At 27.9% G+C, this 23,506-nt stretch overlaps 2 protein-coding genes across 7 annotated transcripts in view; one reads left to right on the top strand and one right to left on the bottom strand.

The window, feature by feature from the left end:
- Positions 1-12,551, bottom strand: part of LOC113561047 (UDP-glucuronosyltransferase 2B17-like) — a 33,339-nt gene extending 20,788 nt beyond the window's left edge. For 2 of the 3 annotated variants that reach the window (XM_026967236.1, XM_026967238.1), the window contains exon 1: positions 12,210-12,551. The gene's annotated coding sequence lies outside the window, so the exon portion shown is untranslated. Of the gene's footprint in view, positions 1-3,527; positions 3,593-12,209 lie in introns of those variants that run through there. The other variant, XM_026967237.1, reaches the window with a different exon arrangement.
- Positions 1-22,588, top strand: part of LOC113561045 (C-Maf-inducing protein-like) — a 34,735-nt gene extending 12,147 nt beyond the window's left edge. The window contains exons 1-16 of one of the 4 annotated variants that reach the window (XM_026967233.1): positions 3,623-3,943; positions 4,005-4,119; positions 7,619-8,309; positions 16,495-16,623; positions 16,753-16,803; positions 16,880-16,951; positions 17,044-17,133; positions 17,230-17,421; positions 17,509-17,612; positions 17,817-17,993; positions 18,179-18,271; positions 19,795-19,951; positions 20,414-20,674; positions 21,079-21,273; positions 21,363-21,468; positions 21,542-22,588. In XM_026967233.1, the coding sequence (XP_026823034.1) occupies positions 7,692-8,309; positions 16,495-16,623; positions 16,753-16,803; positions 16,880-16,951; positions 17,044-17,133; positions 17,230-17,421; positions 17,509-17,612; positions 17,817-17,993; positions 18,179-18,271; positions 19,795-19,951; positions 20,414-20,674; positions 21,079-21,273; positions 21,363-21,468; positions 21,542-21,666 (2,370 nt within the window). In that variant the 5' untranslated portion in view covers positions 3,623-3,943; positions 4,005-4,119; positions 7,619-7,691 and the 3' untranslated portion in view covers positions 21,667-22,588. Of the gene's footprint in view, positions 1-3,622; positions 3,944-3,980; positions 4,120-7,618; positions 8,310-16,494; positions 16,624-16,752; positions 16,804-16,879; positions 16,952-17,043; positions 17,134-17,229; positions 17,422-17,508; positions 17,613-17,816; positions 17,994-18,178; positions 18,272-19,794; positions 19,952-20,413; positions 20,675-21,078; positions 21,274-21,362; positions 21,469-21,541 lie in introns of those variants that run through there. The other 3 variants (XM_026967234.1, XM_026967232.1, XM_026967230.1) reach the window with 3 other exon arrangements.
- The last annotated feature ends 918 nt before the right edge of the window (positions 22,589-23,506 follow it).

Here is a 23,506-nt window from a genome sequence, read left to right as displayed (position 1 = left end):
TAATTCTATAAATCTTAAAACTTTATACAATTATTGTAAATATTAATTTTGTAATTTATATAATATCAAAGTAATGGGATGATACTACTCTATAAATATAAAAAGAAATTAACACGCAAAACGTAATTACATATTCATAAATATTACAGTTAATATTCCTACCTGGCTACATAATTTATCGATTTATAAATCATAATTTACGTGTTAGTTGACGTAAACATATTATAATTGATATAACATATTGTACACACCAAACACAGAACTCATAAAGTGTATAATCGTATTTTTATGATTAGTAGGTATTAGAAATATCTGTTTACAATTTTAACTAAGGATATTACGGGATTATAATATTATTTTTTCATCTTGAAAAATTTATCAATTTAAAACCGTTTAAAAAATCAAAATCTAGAAGGTATAAGTGTATAAGTGTAGGTACACAAAAATATTAAGCATAATTTCCTAAAAATGACGACAAAATAATAATAAATATATATTATTATAAAATACAATTATATATATTATATATTATTAGAGATTAATATTGAAGTAAAAAAAATAAATAAAAATAATCAGTCAAAGCCCAAGCATAAAAATTTAACTATCCTAAAAACTATAGAGTTTCTAGTTCATAAAATCAAACTTTTTTGTTTTCATTATATCTGTGCAGTGCAAAAAGTATCATTCTGTTGAGTGTAACATAATATATATATATATATTAATATGTGCCTAATATATTGTAAATATAATATAAATAAAATAAAATTATAAATGAATTATCAATTATTATTTTAACTTAAATATTTTAAATAAAATTCTATAGTGATATTTGCTTATTATTCGTTGTTAAAACTTTTAATTAATAAAATGTTGCTTAAAATTTAATGATTTGTATTATATTTCTTTTCATACAGCTCGAAAGTCTCCATCATTTCAGTAGGACTTAATAAGTGATATTGTTTCAAAATATCCCCTAAATTGAAGACACGTGGTGTACTGATCATAGTGACCGAGATAATTTACATAATATTATATTAGTATTTATTATATAGTAAGTAGCGTCTATTTAATTTATACAAATTCGTTTGGTGAATAGTGATGGATTAACTTTTTGGAATAGAAATTAAATACTAATATCGTACAAATACAGTACCGATTGATAACAAAAATAAGAATAACATTAATTATATTTTATGCTGACTTTATTTATATAAGTAGGTTAAACTTATTTATGCTTATAATATACTGAAAACAGCAGTGTAAATGATAATAATTAGTAAATAATACTAAACGATAATATTATCATATTCTAACGCAATATTTAAATTTAATAAATTATGTGGGTACGTTTTAAACTAACTGCATACATTTTTTTTTTAATTAATTCAATTTTTGTTTTTCTTTTATCAAATTAAAACCATTATTTTATGTATTTTTACACGATATTTTTTAAATGCCCATGATGTCGACTATTAAGTTAAATCCATGCTTGAATCTATTGTACATTATTCGTATACTATATACATTATACATATCACGCGGTATATTATCGTAATAATATTATTGTCTTAGCTTTTCTGATTAGGTATTTTACAGTATTTATATACGACAGCGGGAAACGTCGTCGCCACTAGATGTATTTTCGTAATTCCTTTCGAACGCGCTTAGCAGGGGCATTGGACGCTCGCCAAAACAGATGTTTGGACACGGCTTCGGCGATAGGATAGGAGTTATGGAATGATGCAGTATGTATAATATGATATGTAAATCATTTTTCGCCAACAGCCGTTGTCCAATTTTATAACCACGTCGCGGGCCAACTTTTGACGTATATATGTGCGAAAGAGAGTGTGAGATAAAATGATCAAGAGAGATCGAAGGGAGGGATGATTTCGGGCCCATATAATAAGGTCCATCGCCCACTCGTTTGGATAGAACCGTTCAGTTGGCACACGCCACTGGTCATGCGGGGGCGTACGTCCTACGTTTTACGTCCCTACGACGCATTTGTGTGAATTAACGATTTAGGTGCTCGTTGGTCACACATAACTATAATTACTGGGTGTCGATATGGTATTAAATGCAAATATTAAAAATAAGTATAATGTAAGGAAAAATGGATTTAGAAAATTTGTTGAAATTAACTGTTATTTAGACTTGTTGTATGGCAGTGATACACTAGGCGTATTATATAATCATTTCGGATGAACCCCTCCATTCAGTCGGGGGTTGGTTAAGAGTTACTAGAAGTGGTTACTTCCACGTAAATTGAAACTTTTGTTGTAATAAGCTAAATAACTATTTTTTTAAATTTCCTTTGCAAGTATGATATTTATAATCAAAGTTATAACTTGAGGTTCATACCCATTTTACATTGTAATCAATTTTTTATTTCGTTGAATCGCAAAAAAAAATTTCACAATGTACAATATATTATTATTTTTTTATGCTTGGACTAACTTACGTATACTAAAGGTGTTATTATTTTTATTTTCGTGTCCGGTCATTCTTTTGCAGTTATATTTTATCCGTCCATTAGATTGCCAATTTTATAGCGTTGTCATTAATCTAATCCACGTTTTTGCTACACGTCCCTTCAAAGTTGGGGAATTTATATATAATATGTTTATGGCTTTCAACTCTTTCACATTCACACTTGTCAACCTTCAAAAATCCCCATTTGAATAAATTCTTTCTTGTTCGTCCGAATTCCGCTTTAATTCGGTTAATTGTTTTCCAAAGGTCTCAAGAGAAAGCCCTTGGTTTTATTGATACAATGTCTTTTTAGTTACTTTTCCCTACTATGGTTATTGGTGTATATATATATTACCTAATATAATAATATCATAGTACGTAGACACGTTTTTAATTGAAATTGTAATAAAAATAGTTTATAAACATAATTAAAATAATAATAGCAATAACCATTGTCTTGAAAAGTGGGTGTGTATCACACTGTTTCACTTAACAATGTATGTAGAGTAAATTGTTATACTAAGAAACCCCCGAATTCTTGAAAAGTATGATTAAAATTTGTTTTAAAAATTGATGTCGATAGTCTGAAATTTGAAAATAAATATACAGAACGTGAAGATAATTAAAATGCTTGATATTTTAGTTGTTATTGTACAATGACTTGTATACATTTTTTTAATGTTAAATAATGCTCAATCAAAAAAATAAAAAATTGTGGAAAGAGAATGGTTTTTTTCTAATTGTTAAATATTTACGAACAATACTAATTTTATATATAGAATATGAATTAATATATTTCTTCAAAAGCGTAAACTATTTGAAATAAGCATGCTCTTTGACAATGTCGATATAGTGAATATATAGCAGGTTAACGCAGTAACTGAAGATAATTATTTTATTATTTTAATTATTCATTTTATCTATGCATCTATAGGTATACACGCGTAATACAATACAACGAATAACCAATAACGATAATGTGGCAAACAATATAAATATTATAATGATGTACCTACAATTGTATTCGGTATAGCTATCGCGTTTTTACTTACCTACGTCACACACCACAGCCACCGCGAATGAATAGACGCGACCGAACGCAATTATTATAATAGTGTTACTATAATACTAATATGCTGTATGTCGTACGTTGCAGTTTTACATTTCAGTGCGTATCGTGTCCGCGGTGCGCAGTATGATATTATACATTCATATTTAATATTTTATAATAGTACGGACTGACCGCGGTCCACGAGCACTTCTGTGTTACAATATCATAACACAATATATTATTATTATATTATCATCATCGCGCGGTCGGCATGTGTGTTTAAGCTGCAGTCGGACTCGGTGCGTTGTCGCGAATTACAGTTTCACCACAATAATAACATCATTTTATCGAAGAATACGTGTGTGTGTGTGTGTATGTATGTATACATATACATATACATATATTATAATATTACAGGTACGCGTTATCTACAGTGGACGTCTATTACAATATAAATAATAAATATTTATGCTATTAGCGCGCATAGTTCAATTCGATTGTTTTTTTCTTCGCCAGCATCGATCGCAGTAACATCAGTTAAAATATTATCTCTACTACATGTGCACAATGTCGATAGCCATAATATCATATAGGTTGGTATAGTGTAATATTACATTATCGTATATATATATATATATTTGTATATTTTTTACACGAGTACGCTCTCGCACGTGAACGCGTTCTAGCGTTCAGGTGTACACACTTTTTATTTTATTTTCACAAACATATTACTCTCGAAGTGTACAATACTCTATAGGTTTAATAACCGTCGTGCGTGTAATATTTTATTGTATAGTGTATTTCCATAAAACAAATAGAGTAACGATATAGACATATTATATTACTATATATATAATATTATTTAAGTATAGTTTTGCAAAGGCGTAGATACATCGAAAATAGGGAGGGTTGATACGACACCCCTTACTCCGTTTATCGTATAGAATTTATTTTTAATATTATAATTTAGGCATTATTGCGGATGATATATTGCTATAAAAGGCCACATCATAATTCGTTCTGATGTAAAAATATTATTTAATCCCCCCAAAACGTACTTCATACATTGATGACATCATCTATGACCATTATTGCAATAAGTATTTAGGTAGTGTTTTGCTTCATTTGGTAATATATATATAGTTATTCACCAAGCATGCATGTATTATGCTCACTGAATTATATTTCCTATGATAATGATTTTATTTTAATTCTGAGTTTTGGAACTCATAGGTATACTTTAAGATTATATTTTTAATCATTTCGATTTTTTATTTCATTTAAAGGAATGTTTCGTAGTGATACAAATTTGTTACTTTAAAATGAAAATTTCCTATTTTTTGTGTGAGTTAATACCAGTTGACTTTTTGAAAATGTTGATGCCTGTCTAAATGACTAAACATAGAAATTAGAGGGAGTAATTTTTAAGTTATTTAACTTGGTGTACTAAGGACAAAATGTTCATGATAATGGATTTAGAAAAAGATTTAGTGGATTTATGATGATTTTAAAATTTGAGTAATTAATACAATCAATTGTAAATCAATTGTAAGAAAGTCTTAATTAGTATAATAAATATTAGGACCAAAATTACATATGTAAATCTGTTTTAAGTTTTTATTATATCATTTTTAAAAATCATTATTTTTAGTATATATAATTAAAAAAAAAAAATTATCGGCTTAATAATTTATAGTAGTAGAGGTTTATTATAGAAAATAAATGAGGTGAGCGTATTTTGGTCAATCGCAATTTTATCTAATTTCAGTAGAAATAAGAATTTTGGTACTGAGAAAATAACAAATATATTTTTCATTTAAATTTGATAGTATTTATTTTTTTCAAACTATAACTCAACTTATAAAAATCATATGCTTTTGTATTGTGTAAATTAATTGTATCAATTCCACGTTCTCATCTGTCGAATTATATTTACGATATAGTATTTGATTGAATAATTAGACTTTAATTTAGAACATTACATTTTCGTATGTTTAAACGGGTTTACATTTTGATATTGTATGATAATTGATTTTTTATTTGAAATTTTTCTCCTACTGACTTCTACGTTTTCTAATAGCTATTAAATCCATCGCCATATAATGTTTAATAATTAATATTGGAGATCAAAGTATATATATATATATATATATAAATGATATAATTTATTTGTCTGTCAATTAAATGAATCGTAGAGTGTATTATACAGTTTTTATGCGGACGTGCGATAATAGTATATTATACTGTACTCGTATCCCGTTGTTTACACATGCTTTGTACATTTATCGACATATTATTACGCGTATGGTGTAGGTATATATATATATATATATAACCTTTATATATGTATACATCTATATATATATATATTTTTTTTTTGAAGGATTCAGAACAAATAATAATTATAGTTTATTTATAATGAATATTATAACGATATAACTCAATGTAGATAATTCGTCATATTGCACATTTTATTCTATTATATATTGATATGGTTGAACCAAAAAAGCAGTCAGAGGCAATTTGGCAACTGTTTAAAAGTATTATGTCAATATTTTATATTTTATATGTAAATAGTATTATATAATATGATCATTGTATCTATATGAGTAATAATATCATGACTATCATCTGACGTGATTTCTCAGAAAATATAAAACAACTATTTACTTTAACTCACTATTTTTGGGTATAATATTATAAGATTAGAATTAATTTGTTTTGAAGTGTTATTGCGTATCACTTTTAAAATTTTTAAGAAGAATTTATCTCGTTATTTCAAATTGTTAGTTAAGAAAATTCGTTAGCTTTATATATATAATAAATTAACAATTTTATGTATTATGCAATAATAAACAATAGATATATGGTAAACAATTTTTGAAGTAAAATGATAAAATTTATTATAATATTATACGGTTTTAAGTTATTTTAAGTAAAGTAAGAAAAAAAATCAAGGAAACTCGCTCTGCTGTAAGTTTGGAGTGTAACTCGTTATTGAGTACCTTCATTATTACATTATACCATAATGGATGAGTCAAATTAGAATTTGATGTGAATTGATAAGTCGTTATAAAGATTCTGTTGGAAAAATCATGTCAACGACATCTATTGCAAAAGGGATATTTAGTAATTATTATAAGTAATTCATTTTTCTTATAGTATACGGTGAATAGGTTCTTCAGGTCATTGATATGAATAGCATAAAATTGTGCTTAATAATAATAAAAATAATATTGCTTATAGAAAATAGTACAATACGTAATAGAGAAGAGTTTCAAGTCACAATGATTAATATTTTTTTGATTACAATAAAAAAAAATATCGTGTAAGGAAAAATCGTTATTTTTCATTTATATATTATCTAATTTTATTAAAATTTGAATTCCACCGATAGATGAAAATAAAAAGTTGCTTTTTATTTTCGGTGTATTATTTTATATATTATATTCAGTTACACTCGCATTACGTTACTGCTATTTTACTTATGGCGAATAAAACATATGTACATATGTTTACAGTTTACTGTATCACAGTAGTACAGTGTTTCTCAACCTTTGTATTGCAGCAATACGTTTATAAAATATTTCATACTTAATGACGTACTGTGTAAATAGATTAAAATGACGAAAAATAAGAATAATCTAAGACCAAAACCTATGATATATTTTTATTAATATTGATACATAAATTAAGAATAAATATTTTAATTATTATTGATCTTTGTTTTTGAATATTTTGATTTTTAAAGTGGCAGCTATTTTATGAAATGTATTAGACGAATTTAAAGGAACTTAAATCCACGAATTATATTTTTATATTTTAAATTATAAAATTTATATCCTATGCCAGTATAAATGTAATATTAAAACACATTAGTGATGTCCGGAGGGCGTGGCTTGCACTTGGATTGTAGCTATCAAATCGTTATACCGTTTATACTTTATCGTCAATATCTTTTTGTCATTCCGCTGGTGTGTCTATAGCGACAACACTGCAGTAATATAATTGTAGCATGTGCAGCCTAATTAACTCGTATTATATCATACAAGATGCATAATTATAATGCAACTTATTTCATAATATTTTCAGGGATTAAATGAGAAAATGTTTTTGCGGCCAGTGACGGTCGTTCGTCTTGCACGGTGAACGAAACTGCGGCGATATGAGTTGCGAGATAACGGCCGTGGACGATCTTCGGACGGACCCTCCGACGCGGAAGTGCAGCACGAGCAGCACAAACAGCACGAGCAGTACGAACAGCACGAGCAGCGCCGGGAGCTTGGCCACGTCGGACGGGGAAATGGACGCGGCCGCGGTGGCCATCCCTTCGTCGGCCGTCATGGTCTACGTCACCGACGACGCCATTGCGGCCGTGAGTGTGGTCGGATGTCGCGGGGATCGTACTCTCGCGTCGGTGACCAACGTGGACGCGCCGAGTTCAGACATCCACACTGACCGCGACGAATTTTCGTCGGACGACAGCTGCAACGGGCCTGACTCGCCCACGGGGCTGAAAAGGGTCGGTTCCGTGTACGACTTCGGACTGGACGGGGCCGACAGCCCGCCGCCGTGTGCCAACCACCCGTTCGCCGGGGGACCGGACGCCGATCTGACCAAGGTGGCCCGCAAGCAGTTGCGCATGATTCGCGAGGTGGACGTGGCCGTGTGCCACCTAAATCACACCAACACGATTATCAGTAAGATACTCAGCTCCAAGTATCTGAGACGGTGGGAGAACCATCAGATCCGCTTGCAGGACGATTGCATAACTTCCAACACGGTGAGTGCGCGTAGGGCCTATATAATATATAATACTGTTATTATATACCCTCAATGGCTTCAGTACTATATATTATACTGAGTGGTTATTTTAATAGCGAACACTCGCTGGATATTTAAATATAACGTTTCTGAAAATATACATTTTCGTCGACTAAATTGTACAAAGTCAGATGACAAATATTTTGTATCATCTTCATTTTTAAGTTTTTTTATATTTTTTCACATAACAATATTATACATTTCGAATGTATACATCATATCTCCGTTGGTCTAATCTTAGATAACTATTTTTGGCGGGCAAGAGTTGTTACATAGATGGTGAGCTGAATAAAGGCCTAAATAATGAATAGGCAACAAGTTTAAAAGTGATAAAGCATTTATCAAACGACTATCGTAATTAATCATTGGTATGTGCATATCGAATTCGTGTGTAAAAATCCAGACACAGTTTGTCGGCGGGGTTGGGTGGTGTGGTATACTGATGTATTGGAATGGTAGCATAAAAGTGTTACTCTCGGCACGCCACTGTCTCCCGTAACACTCCTACATCTAACACACGCGTATGCATGTGCACAGACCAAAAATGTATTTATGTGTATAATATATATTTATGTGTACCCAAGTGCAATACGTGCGTGAACATTATTACGTGCGCAATTATTTGTGTGTATAATGTTACAAGATAAACGCACCGATCGAAAGAAAAAACAACACATATCTATTTTGTGTGTTATTTTTAGTTTCACCAAAATCGTTTCACACCGTAAAATTCCACCAAATTTACTCTGCTGTGTACAGCGTTTGTTCGTTACGTTTTAATAATATTCGTGTATATATATACATACGTGTAGTTATTATGTACTTATGTACAATATTATGTATCTATTATGGATATTTTTGCAAATTTAACGCGATGACTGCCTCGCCTACACATTAATATTTGATATCTACGTATGCTTTCTAATTATTGTTATTTAATCTATCGTAATAATAATATAATAATGTGTTTTCCGCTTAAAATTTCGAAATATTTCACAACATATTTTGCCACGATATACGTACAGAATCGTTTGACATATTACTGTAATAGTGTAATGTAAAGTAATTCAATATCGGGGAAAACTATTAATGCACGCGAGATTGCGTATTCTCCGGTAAAATTAAATCAGAAATCGTAATACATAATAATTATATATTTATATATATATATGTATTATACTATAAGAATATACAAGTTGCTCATGTACGCATAATGTAATATTTTAATAAGTTGAAGTCAAAAATTAAAGACTTGATAAGATTATAAGCACATAAATTATTATCATCATGTGATTAAAACTAAAACATTTAGGACTTTTGTACATTAAAATACCCATTACCCAATATAATACAAAATATTTCACGTTGCTTTTGTTTTTTTCTCCATAAAATAAGAATAATCCTATTTTATTTTTAAATAAAAAAAAATTATAATATTTAAAATTTCTATTTATAGTTGAAGGTAGCTAAAACATTGAAAAAGGTGGGCAAGTAGATGCCGTTCTGCTGTACATTAGGTGTCAAATGGGTTACTATTATGGGTGTGTTAGTGTTAAATTTGAATTTAATGATTGTATAACGATTCTGAGCGTAGACGGTTCGTCAGCCTAAATCATTAGGTATGTATCGTTATATTATGTATTTTGGATAGCTATAAGCTATTAAAGTAATTTATTTTACGTTTAGAACGATAAAGTTTTTTCCCGGAAATATTGCATTATAATAATATTTATTATTATACTGAATGTTATCAAACTATATTGCTCAAAATTTAATCTAATATCTTTCTGTAAATACCGTATGAGAGTATAAGAGTTAAAATAGGTTCATAGAATAAAGAGATAATGCTTAAAATAAATAAAAAATGTCATTGTGAATGATAAATTTCATAATTTTTTATAAACGTAAAAGTTTTAAGTGCTCACCAAAAATGTTTTTAAATTATAAAAAATAATTAATATAGTTATTTATCGTTTATATAAGTAATTTCATCTAAAACTCCAAATGTCAATAAAAAATAATCGTCTTAAATATATTTAAGATTTATGGTTTTAGTATAAAACACTTATGAGTAATTTTGTACTAAATTTTTAAAACTTAGGTAAAAAAAGAAAAGTTTTAATTTCTTAATAATTTGTAATTTTCGAGATTTTCACAAATTTTGTCAAAATTCTAAATTTAAATGCTGTGCAAAAATATTATGACTATATATTTTTTAATGGAGGGATCAAAAATTAATGAAAAGTTTTGTATTTATTTTTAAAACATTTACAGTAATTTTACATTTTGATCTTTTTTAAGTACAAACTTGATCAAATTTTTTATCCAAAATCAACATCTAAGTTAAGAATCAAAGCACTCTATCGATTAGGTACTTATTGTTTGCATATAGAAAAAAAAACACATTTTATTGTAAAATCAATAACTTCATCATCAACATCGCACCGTCCAGAATCTAAAAATTATATTTAACGTCGAAAATGTTAATATAAAAATATATTCATTTTTTAGTTCAATTAAATAACATAGTCGATTTTGTCAAAAATTGGTGTTGCAGTGTTGCGTAAATTTTCCCGTTATTTTTAATTTTTTTAGTTTTGTCTGATTATCAGGAAAATTATGCATAAAAAAATATGCAATTTGATATCAGAAACCACCTTTAAAGTTTAAGACTGAAGCGCTTTTACTGCTTATAAAAAAGAAATCAGATATACACAATAAAAATAAAATATATACATCATTATAAAACCAATACATTCATCGCTCTGTAGAGAATATAAAATATGGTTATCTTAAAGTAGACTTCATTACAATAATTTTATATTATTTGAATTTTCTAGGTATATGATGTTCAAAAAGAAAAATATTCTTTTGATAGAAAAAATGATTTTTGATTTTAACCAAAAGAATAAATTTACTGTGCTAAATTAAAATATAACTTATAAATTATTGTTCCATTCCATATCAATATTCTTATGATATCCACAAATACCATTTCATTGTCATAGCATACGATTTTACTCTTTTTCCGTTTTTCTGCTACTCCATCTGATTTACTAGATTTTAGTTTTAATCTAATCATAATACCATAATCAAATTCTTACCTATGTTTTATCATTAAATTTTTTTTTATGTAAATATGATCTATATAAGTGTGGTACATAATTAACAGTTGAAATATTATTTTTGAGCGATAATTAAATTCAAGATTCACTTTTCAGTTTCTACAATAATAAATATCAAATAATATTTACAACGTCACTTTTAAATTAATTTTTAGTGATGTAACCAGATAGTTATTAAATAGTTAACAGGTTTTAATTCCATAATTTATAGTGAACATTATAGCAGATCATGTTGATTATTTACATTACAGTTAAGTAAAGGATTATTAATACAGATAAGCACGTTACTGCTCGAAAGGCTTTAGCTTATATATTTATATATATTCAGTATAATTTTATTTGGGTTGATTGGTAGTTCCCCCTCCTTTTGACATGCATAACTCTATAGTCATCATAGTAATCAAAACATAAAACATTTAATATAAACAAAAATTAACTATTATATATAATTTAGGAATATAAATTGTTTCTCACGTAATCACCTATCAACAGGGGAAAAAGTGAAATATTTCCCCCTCCACGGGACACGTCAAGAATCGCCCCTAATTCGGTGTGACTATAATATAATTAATGCTCTCTCTCTTTTTCTCTCTCTGGTTGGATATTGATTTTGCTACAGGAGCAGAACGCGTGACATAACGCCGTATTTCGTTCTGTTTCCGCGATAGGTGCTGCCGATATTAATAAGTATTGCATGTGCGCGCAAAACCCATGGGTATAAACATTCAACGTACCTCTCGTTATTTTTTTGACTCCGCTGGTCTCAACTCACAGCATAAGCGGCAGTCGCAGTCTGCACACGCGCGTGTATCTCTACTCGTCGGGTTACAGTTTAGGTTAGTACTGCATCTAGTCTATTATTCAGCTGCTGAACTATAAATTAGACGGACATAATAATAATATGATAACATCGAACACAACTACATAGTGATACGATATTTGCTTAATTTATTTTAAACTATAAACACACTATAACAATATTGTACGTTTTTGAGAACGGCGTTATGTAATGTTTATCGCACCACTCTAACTATATAGTTTGAATTTACGTCGGCTGACGCACAGACGTAATTGAACTTTATCACTCTATTACAGCTGGTTATTTTTATTTATCATGTGTGAGCGATGGAACGGGCTAATAATACATATATACAATATGCTATCCCGTACGGCCGTGCCCACACTGCGCTACGGCATGCGTTAGCGGTAAAATATAACATAATATTATACTGTGCCCGGTGCTGTTTGTTGAAACTGTGGCAGCCATAATTTATAGCGAGTTGGGTTGGCCAAACAAAATATTTAATAGACGTTTTCATTGTTGTTTCTGGTCAAAAACTGTGAAGACGATGTGGCATTTGTAAATCGTTGTTTTAAACACTCGACGGATACATGTGTCGATAATTATAATGATAATTAATTTTAATAATTTTCTTATACCAATGTATTACACGAGATACGATTCTTTGTTCGACTTAAAGTTTGTTGTGTTCGTAATAGAGTTTTCCTCAAAGATTGAAGAATATGCTGGCTAACTATAGTCCACGCGATCACGCGACAAATTTATACCTAATGGCTAATAATATGTCCAAAATTTGAGTATATTATATTATTATTAATTGTGTGCCTACATATATATATATATATAATACGTTGATTTCAATTTCAAAAAAATTACTATTACTAGTTTAAAATAATGTCACATCCGTTTCTAACGAGTTATTATAAAAATAAAATATTTTAATGAAATTTTAAGAGACACCAAAAGTGAAAAATTTTAATTTATTGAAATATTTATTCAAATCATCTTTTCTTCAAAGTCTGAGAATTCCTATATTGTTAGGTCTCCCATTCATGATGTATATTTTGTATTCTATTTTAGTGTCGTCATAATTAATTTAAATTATTATTGCTAGAAATTATCTAATTTATTTTAAAAAACAAAAAAAAAAAAACCTTTGAGATGGTAAATATTTTTTTATTTTTTTATATAATAAAAAGGATCTTCAAGTGTTTCTATGGTATTATAATTATTGTTGGATGAGAGAAACGGTTTCAGTGTAGGATAGAACCGGGAAGGTTGCATTCAGTGAAATAGTCTGGTGGTAGAAATAGTGAATGCCTTCGTAAACACAAAAATCAAATAACTAAATAGTGATGCTAGACGTTAATAATAAAAAAAAATATTATTATTATTATTCTAAGCTAGAATTAGACCTTAAATGGCTTGTGTTTGCGTGAAATGATTTTTAGCAAATAATGTATGATTTTGTGCCATTATATTGAGGCAATAAAATATTGGAAAACTACTTAGACATATTTATGGTTTTACATTAAGTTATTACAGTACATATATTATTAAAATTGAATCGTACAAAAATGTATAGAGATTGTCTTGATGACAAAAATACACTAATACACTAAAACAATTCAAATTAATTTTAATTTATTTAAAAAATATTTTAACAAATAATATATGAATTTGTAATATAATTATTTAAAAAAAAAATTTTGTATTTAATAAAAAGCTCAAAAATGCACTTTTGTAGTAATAAATAAACTTTAATTTTTATATTACCATATAAAAAGCATTTGCTCATATAATATATAAATATTTATATAATACAGCATGGGATTAAAATGTAAAAATGTAAAGTTATGGTTATTTAAAATTGATTTATAGAACCTTCAACGTCCTTAGAAAATTATTATAAATAAGACATTTTATATTATATAAGGATAGTATAATAATATTAGAAAGATACATTTTATCATTGTAGATATTTATCAGTGAAATGTGCTTAAAAATATGTTTTTTAAACAGTTTTTACTATTTTTTAGTTAGTTTTCAATACCGCAACTTAATAAAAATTAAAAATAAATTTTATAATTATAATTATATTATGTTATATGTGAATACGCCCTTGCGTATTCGTGACGACTTTTGTACAATATAAAATGATGAATAGTTTCGAAAAAAATTATTACATTTGTTCGTATATTCAGTTAAGCACAGTCCATGCATATTTCGAAATTCCTACGTTTGAAATGGTGTACCTATATTACAATATTACAGTATAATTGTGTATCTAAACAATTTTTGCCGCCTAATCCAGCGCACAAATATTTCACTATATCGATTGTTTTTGAGCTGGAAAATACTAAAATCATGTTATGTATATAATACAAAATTATTGTATCTAACCGGATTAAGTGAGTGAGACAAAGATAGGCTTAGTTTCAAAGTCCAGCTCTTTCTACAAAATATGTTTTTACTGTACATATTCAAAAGAAATTTCAAAATATATAATAAAAACGCTAATATTACAAAAAATATCTAAATGATAAATTCAAAATAATTTTATATTTGATATCAATATATGATAACGTTTATAAGTTTGTGAAAATTGGGGTGGTGAATAACGTAATTCAATAAAATGGATGCTGAAGATTTTACCATATAACCATTAAATTATAGTAAATATTTAATTGTGCAGGTAAATGATTACCTTTAAAATACTTAAACTTAAAAGTAAGGTATAATAATATTTCAAATTAAGGGACTGCCACATCAACATTTGTTTTCTCTGTCTATCTCGCATATAATATAAATAACAAAGATATTCCGTATTTTCACGATTACGACTTTCTAGTTTAATTTAAGGTAAAGATACTTCCTATGTATTGTATAAAGAAGAATATTTTCTGTGTATTGACCAAATTGATTTTCATTTATGAATAAGTTATTAATGAATTTAAATTAAAACATGCTTATATTTAAAAAAAATATAAAATATTAAAAATCTATCCGGTCAATGAACAAAAAATATTCTTCTTTATAAAATATATGATAGATGCCATTACCCTAAACTGAGCCAGAGAGTAATAATCATTGAAATACGGAATATCATTGTTCCTATATTATGTGGGAGATAGATAAAGAAAACAAGCAGTGTTGTTATAGCGGCCCTTAATGTTTTTGATGCTTAAAATATTTGAAGGTTGAAATTTATGAGTTGAAAAGGATCAATAAGTGTCTGGTGATATTTGTCCCTATGGATTTTTATTCTAGGACTTTTATTCCTGTTTTGTTTTGTATTGATTTGAAAATCGTTTAAATTATTTTGTATAATTTTTATTATATATTCCCTATATAGTATATACCTTGATGTATCGTATGTTTATCTTAAAGCGCATACTCGTATAGTATGCTCAAACTCAATGTCTTTCAATGTACTGTTTAAAAAAAAAACGTATTTCAAGTTTTTGACATCGCAAGATGGTTACTGCTATTTACTTGAATATTTAATATATACAGTGCATTTAATAGACAGATACTACAGTAATTTAATATATACGTCATACTTGTACATATCTATATAATTTTGTAAGTCCGTCGACGCTGACATTCTCTATCTCTTCTCTTGTCAGTCGGCCATAATTGCACCGGAATGAGCACAGTAATCATTGTTTTCAATACTTCTTTAAGTGCGTAATAAAATTGTGATTTAATTTTGTCATACAATAATATATAACATAATTTATGTTATCGTTAAGAAATAAAGTATCTAGTAAAATAAGAAGTATCTGCGTAGGTACTTATAATTTATTAATTATTAGTGCTTGAATATTTAGGGGACTGAGTATCGTAACTAGATTTTAAAATATTTTAATGATTTCCCTTTATCAATTTACCCTTACTTTTTTAGAATAATTAATAAAATGTATGATAATACATCCTTGATTGGACAATAATAAGAATAACTTATTTCCGGTTTTTCACAAAATCACAGTTAATGTATTTTTTTTAAATATTCACAAAATACATTTTTTTTTTATATTGTTAATGTACAATATTGATTAAAATTATCATTGTAATTAATAACAATTTGAACTGTGATTTTACTTTAATACGTACTGCATAAAATTAATTTGATTATTATATTTTTCACGAATAAAATCTGATTTTTTAATTACGAATTTGATGAGTTTATTTTTATTTTGTTATTTGTTTTTTAGCCAAGTGGATTTCTTAGTAAGACTATCGGATACGAAGCTATTAAAGATTTATATCCAGTAAAAAGATGGGACTCAAATTTCAAATATTGTCTTCGCGTAGTGGTCACTAATGGTTCTTATTTATTACAGGTGATTATTTTTAAACATTTTTAACAATTGTTTGTCACGTACTATTTGAATTACTTCCTTTTTTTGCATGTGCGTGACGTTGTTTTGCATAACCAATACGCCGTAGTAACCGTTTATATTTGTTTACAGACTACCAATCAGTATTTGAGAGATCAAATTCTTTATTCAATCTTATGGAAGGTTCGTTTCAAACTTAATATTATTTTGAAACTATTTAAGAGTGATAATGTTTTTTTTTTTAAATTTCCGTGTATAGAAAAATGTGCAGGAAACCCAAACACTTTTGAAAAGTCAATCTGATCCAGACGATATGTTAAAAGAATTGCAGGTAACGTGTGATAATATTATTATACTTGATTTTCAGTACACACTAATTATATTGTCTGTTCGAAACATTTAAATGTGTTATGTATTTAACAGAATATAGTGGATTTCGCCAAAAACATTCCATTGGTCGATGATGAAATATTTCATATGCCAACTTTTATTGCGAGTACGCTAATGACAAGAGTATGTTTCTATTTGCATATTAAAATAAAATCATTATTATTTCCATTCTAACGTTGACAATATCTATATACTTATATAATTTTTTTTTAAATCTAGGACCAGGAAAAATATTGCAAACAATCATGGGAAAAGGCACTAATCGGTACGTTGCGCCCGTTGATTGAAGACTGTCCCCCGTCCGCCGAAATGTGTTCGTTTTTATCGCATCATTGCAAAGACCAAAGTAGCCTACCTATCATTAAAGATTCCTTAGTTTACACCATAACAAGAATACTCAAACATAATTTTGTGAGTGCATGGTGTAGCAAATAAATGTTTTTAGATTTACAGTAATGTATAATAATGTGTAATAATGGTTTTTTTCGGATTTTGCAGGACTTTGCGAGAACTCTGACAGCTCGCACATTAGTACAAGATTATATCAAGGCTCTTTACATCCAGGACCAAAGTGGTAAATCAATTAGATATTTTTTATCGAGGTAAGCAAAACTGAGTGTTTAATTTTTTTTCAACATCATCACTGTATCATGATTCCTATCTAATATAGAAATATCTATAAATACATACCTAACTAATATTGTTCGTTTGAATAATGTGCTCGGAAATATACCTTTAAAATATAAATATACGATGCATAAATAAAATGCGATGAATTGATAATAATTTTCGGCGTACATGTTTAGAGTTCACAGTGCCAGCGCTGTGTGCCCTCATAACAGGGTACTACCGAACATGGTGTCCACCTGTATTACTGCCATATACTCCGCATCAGAGGAGTTGCCGGCTAACTGTTCGGAAGCCGAATTCGATTGCTATTACACCAATCACCTGAGATGCTACATTGTTGTTCTTCAAAACATGTAAGACATACTCAATATATACTATATACATTACAATTGATACGTCTGGTTTCCTAACCCGACGCCACACCATCGTAACCTGCCTGTATCTATGGTCCATGTACTGAGTATGGACTGTATTACTTTGTAGCTGTTATTAACTTTGAATTAATATAACAAAAACGTATTGCATTATTTTTTAACAGATCAGAATACAGCGACTGGCTGTACGGACTTGCTCAACTGTTGCGTCCGCTGCCGTTTCCCGCATTGCTGTTAATTCGTTCAATTTTTATGGAGTGAGTATATTATTGTTTTATTATTCAGATTTTTGATTGCGACCGAACGAGTAGTTTACGCAACCGCTATTCCGAGCATACACATTAAGAACATAATTAATAAGTTTTAAAAATTAAAATACAAGACGTTTTGATTTGGTTTGCACAATCTATTTGGTACTTCAAAAAGGTAGTTTTGATACAGTGTTTAGAAGTTACTTCAATTCAATACAACGTATTTAATAAATGACCATCCAAAATTTATATTGTAGAGTTTCATTCTCCCGACTATTTGCATTTTTCTTCTATTCTATCGTTATTGTTGAAATACGTACCCGCGTTAAAATAACAGCGTGAAAAATATAATAAAACGTGGCATTCAAACAAAATATTAAAAATAATAGTATAGTATACTTATTTGCGTATCAAGTACATGGACATAATATCGTTATATACGCATTATTATTTAATATTTCTACGAAAAATTTTATTGTTATCATAATCGGATTTCTGCAATTTTCACATAGTTATTTAATATTATAATATATAGGTATATAAAAAGGTATTTGCGATATTGCGTCACATGTAATGACGTGCTCGTAACGGTTCGATAACTGATAATTATTTTTATTTGTCACAAAAAAATGAATTGTATATTAAGAATATGTATTATAACAACATGATTTGTAGGATAATAATTACGTCTATAGATATTAGATATTCTATTTGAAATAGTCATATTTTATATCATTAAAATAATCTCGATTATCATACATTTTTATGAGTAGGTTGGCTTGGCCATTTAAGACGTAGTTTTCAGTTTTAGCAATAGAGTTAAATGTCATTTGCAAAAATAAACTAATCTGACTTAAATAATTTTATCGGATCAATTATTTTAAAATGGCGACTAAAAAATAAATATTGTAACTCATTTTTTTTAAAGATGTGTCTACCGGATGCTTGATTTTATAGCGCTTAGAAGATTTATTTTATTTAAATATTGAAAAGAGTGTTATAATGAAAAATGAGTGTATAACAGTTATTCAATAATGATTAAAATATTAGTTATTGTTTTATTGCGCATTGAAAACTTAAAAGTCAATTTATTACTATTTGCTAATTACTAACTGTTAAATTAATATTAAAAAAAAAATATATTTTTTAAAACTATAAACGTCTTTTACGTGGTATAAATATATTATGTCGATTTTATATAAATCGTTATATGAAAAATATAATTTTTTGATAATGTTCATCGTATATGATATGTTCTATATTATTTATACTAACAAACAACACAATTTTTAAACACGACATGTTTATGACACAAATTAATGTATATTCTAAGAGAGTTTGACAACCATTCTGATTCTGACACCATAATGGGTTCATCTAAAATATTAGAACCCATGAGAACCGTTGTTTGATTTCTATTGTACACGGTTGCTATTTATTGTTTCACATTATTGAACGACGATTTATGAAATTTAAATTTGTGACACTTCGTAACCAATTGACTATTGTTCTTTTTTTGTTAACTTTAGGGACATTTCCTCTGTAATATTAAAAATAGGACTGCATGAAGATTGTGAAATTCATAAGCAAGTATTAGCTGTCCGTGAGACAAAAGATGGCTGGTTCGATTTATGTTCGCCGATCGAAGCCGTGTTCTGCGAAAGTTCAATTGTCTGGACTAAATTGGTACGTTTTTGATAACAGTATAAAAGCTAAACCGTACAAAACATTAAACTTATAAATTGTATAGACCACTTGTGTCAAAGTCAATGTATAAATAATACGTTGAAGCAACTTTTATGTATTTTAAACGTATATAATATTATTGACTTTTAATTGACTAACATTATAAAAAAAGCATTTTTTTTGACTTTATAACTATCTCGAGAGCTTTCGAGGTTTTCCTTTAATCTTTCACACCTAGCGCCCTTTAATCTTGACTTTAATAAACTATCATTGCATTTGTATATCTATCGGTCCAACTTCTTAATATTGTATGACTACTCTCACGCCATTGTTTCGACTCTTAAGTTTGTAAAATATACCAATAAGATATAATATTATTATCATGTTAATAATTTTTATTCAGTTGTAAAATTGTAGTAAATAAATATAATACATATATATTTAAATATCTGTTAATATTAGCTTAAAACTTTAATGGATTGTGAGCGCTGCAAAAAAAAGAAACTGTTGAAAAACTTAAAAGCCAAGCATTTGGGGACGTGCGTTTCGGAAGCGTTAAAAAATAACAAAATCGTGATGGATGTTCTGTGCTTAATGCTTGAGTGGATGGTCGTGGAAGACTTACATCAAAGAAATCAGATTGTTGATACACTCAAGTCTACAGAATTTGGCAAAAATGTATACGACGAGTTTATGTCAAGGCAGAATCAACTACTTGAATTGGTAAGATAAATATATAGGTACAAATATTGATTTTTAATGATGTTTACATTAGGCTGTTTGAATACCACGACTTTATCGTTAGGATTCTGTGTAAACTTCGTTCAAGAAAATATTCGGTTCAATTGATGAAGTATCTATACAAGATTTTAGATAATATTTATTGTTTATGGTTAATCATTAAATTACATGGCGTTCGGCATATGTTTCATGAGACGTAGTAGTATGGCTATATGTACCTATGTGTACAAAGAAAAACAAAGAATTTAATTTAATCGTATTAAAATTAAATATTTTTCATTCGATTTATTCAGGGATATACGTAATATTTAAAAATAAGATTTTGATATTCTATAGCTTTTTCACTACACGTTATAATAAGCAAATTATATTCATTTCATTTTCAGCAACGAAAAGGAGGTCCACAGAATTTATCATTACCGGCTCGAGGCACTGACTTGGATCTGAATTCCATGTTTGATTGTGGCCCTTTCGGTAATTTAGAGTCCGTCGACTTGGCTTTTACCAATGTAACAGATACTTGTGCCAAGACGTTGATTAAGTTACCATCTTTAAAAGTTCTCAATTTGTGGGGTACACAGGTATGTGTATACTTCTCAAAGATTGTTTATAAAACGAATAAAGCAAAAAACGTATAAAATAAAATAACTAAATAAAATAATTATTTTAGTTTGGTGATTCCGGACTACTAATCATATCGGATCATCTGACCAACTTGCAAGTTTTGAACTTGTGCGAGACTAAAGTAACTGACAGGGGAATCGTATCGCTAATAAGTAAGACACGTGTCTAATATTTGTTTGATTGTCTGTATTTATGACCATTACTTAACAAAATCGATTTCTGCAGGTCTTATCAATTTGAAAAAACTCAATTTGAATAGCACTAAAGCGACGGTCCGATCGGTGGACGTATTGAAAAAAAAACTACCGGGCTTACACGAAGTGGACGTCAGATACTCATTTGCCTGGTAAAAGGTATTTTTTTGTTATATTATATTATAATGTGTTTAAAATAAAATGGTTCTTATTATTTTTTATTTTTGTTGACAATCTGCCTGATAAACACATTTACACGCAACTATAATAATATATAATAACAAAACTACATTAATATATTTAATATTATTATATAACTGTTTTACTCTTCGAGTATAAAAAGACTGTGGCCCTGTTTTTTTTAATTTTTTTTTTTATATGTATAAATATATATACATTATTATACTTTTACCTTTGTTTAAAATAATATTATAAAATAAGTAAACTTTAAGGCGATGTATAATAATCGTTTATTTAATATTTTGTTAAAAAGAATTAAGTAAGTAATGCTTAAGTGACATCGCATTTGAGAAACGATACCACAACGTTATATTATCTATAGTCGTGCCTTTTTTCATTAAATTGCTAATTATATAGCGTATAAGTATATAATATTATTATATTACTCGTATTAAATTTTACTTATAGAAACGCTCAAAAAATTTCAATTTCCATTACGATTTTATTCTATTCTTAGTTAGTCGAATATTGTGTTATAACATTTGTTTATAATTTTTTTGTTTATTACAATTTTTTATCGTACAATATTCGTATACATGTGTAATGAGTAATGATGAATTTCGACGAACAAAACACTTTCACGGCGGGTTGTTTGTATTTAGATTCTGTTTTTTACGTACCATAAGTATTATATTGAAACTAATATACACGGAATATTAATATTAATTATGTGTATGTTAAAATAATACGAAATTTTTACACTAAAGGGTACGAACTGTGAGGGTAAAGAATAACTAAAACGATTACACCAGGTAAATTTATTATTACCTGTGTCATAAAATGTAATTACTTAGCTAAAATATTATAAATTAACTACAGTATAATATATATATATATTATAATCATTATTATTATTATTATTATTATTATTTATTATTATTATTATAGCTATTATCCTTGATTTTTTTATTATTATTATTATTATCATTGTTATTATTATAATAAATTATTATTGTCTGCTATATTGAAGCATAAAATATTTATTATAATTCGTAGACTCACGTACATTATTATGTTGAAATAACTTGTATCATGTAAAATCTACGATTAATCTCTATAGTGCTAAACTAATTAGTACATATCGCTATGTTGTTTTTCTTCTTAAATGTATACTTTTTTTGCATCATCCACGACGTATAGAATATAAGTGTAAACATTCAAAATTTATTTATATAAATCTAATATCAATATAAAAAAAACATCTACATGATTTTAAAATTATTTTGTTTGCCTTTATTTGGGTTATACTTTTATCCACCATGTTTTTCTGTATCGCGTTTAAAAATTCACGTTATGGTTATTTAAATGAATACTTTACAACAACTAACAAGCAATAGGCTAGAGAAAAAATTGCAATGGTTATATCTATATGTCATTATAGTATTATACATACATAGGTACGAGTATATTGTATAGATATTATATTCAGTCGATACTCGAAGTCGTATAATGTGGGAAATAGGAATAACAACTAATAAATGTATAAACTAAAATCATCCTGCAGGTACGCGTAACCTTTCTTCTTTTTATGATTTAAAAAATTAAAAATTGTTATTAATCACATTTTTCTAGTTAAATCAAATGAATTAACAAAAAACAAACACATTTTTGTGACACTCCAGACAACTGTACACAAATTAATATTGGTTCGACTTAAATATTTTGATTTTATCTTTTATAAGATGTTGGTTGTTTCTTATACGTACCTACATATTTCTACACAAATAGACTATTTTACGACAGCTGCTATTCTATC

The sequence above is a fragment of the Rhopalosiphum maidis genome, chromosome 4 (genome assembly GCF_003676215.2).
Source record: "Rhopalosiphum maidis isolate BTI-1 chromosome 4, ASM367621v3, whole genome shotgun sequence".
Lineage (NCBI taxonomy): Eukaryota > Metazoa > Arthropoda > Insecta > Hemiptera > Aphididae > Rhopalosiphum > Rhopalosiphum maidis.
This window is presented reverse-complemented; position numbering and strand designations above follow the sequence as displayed.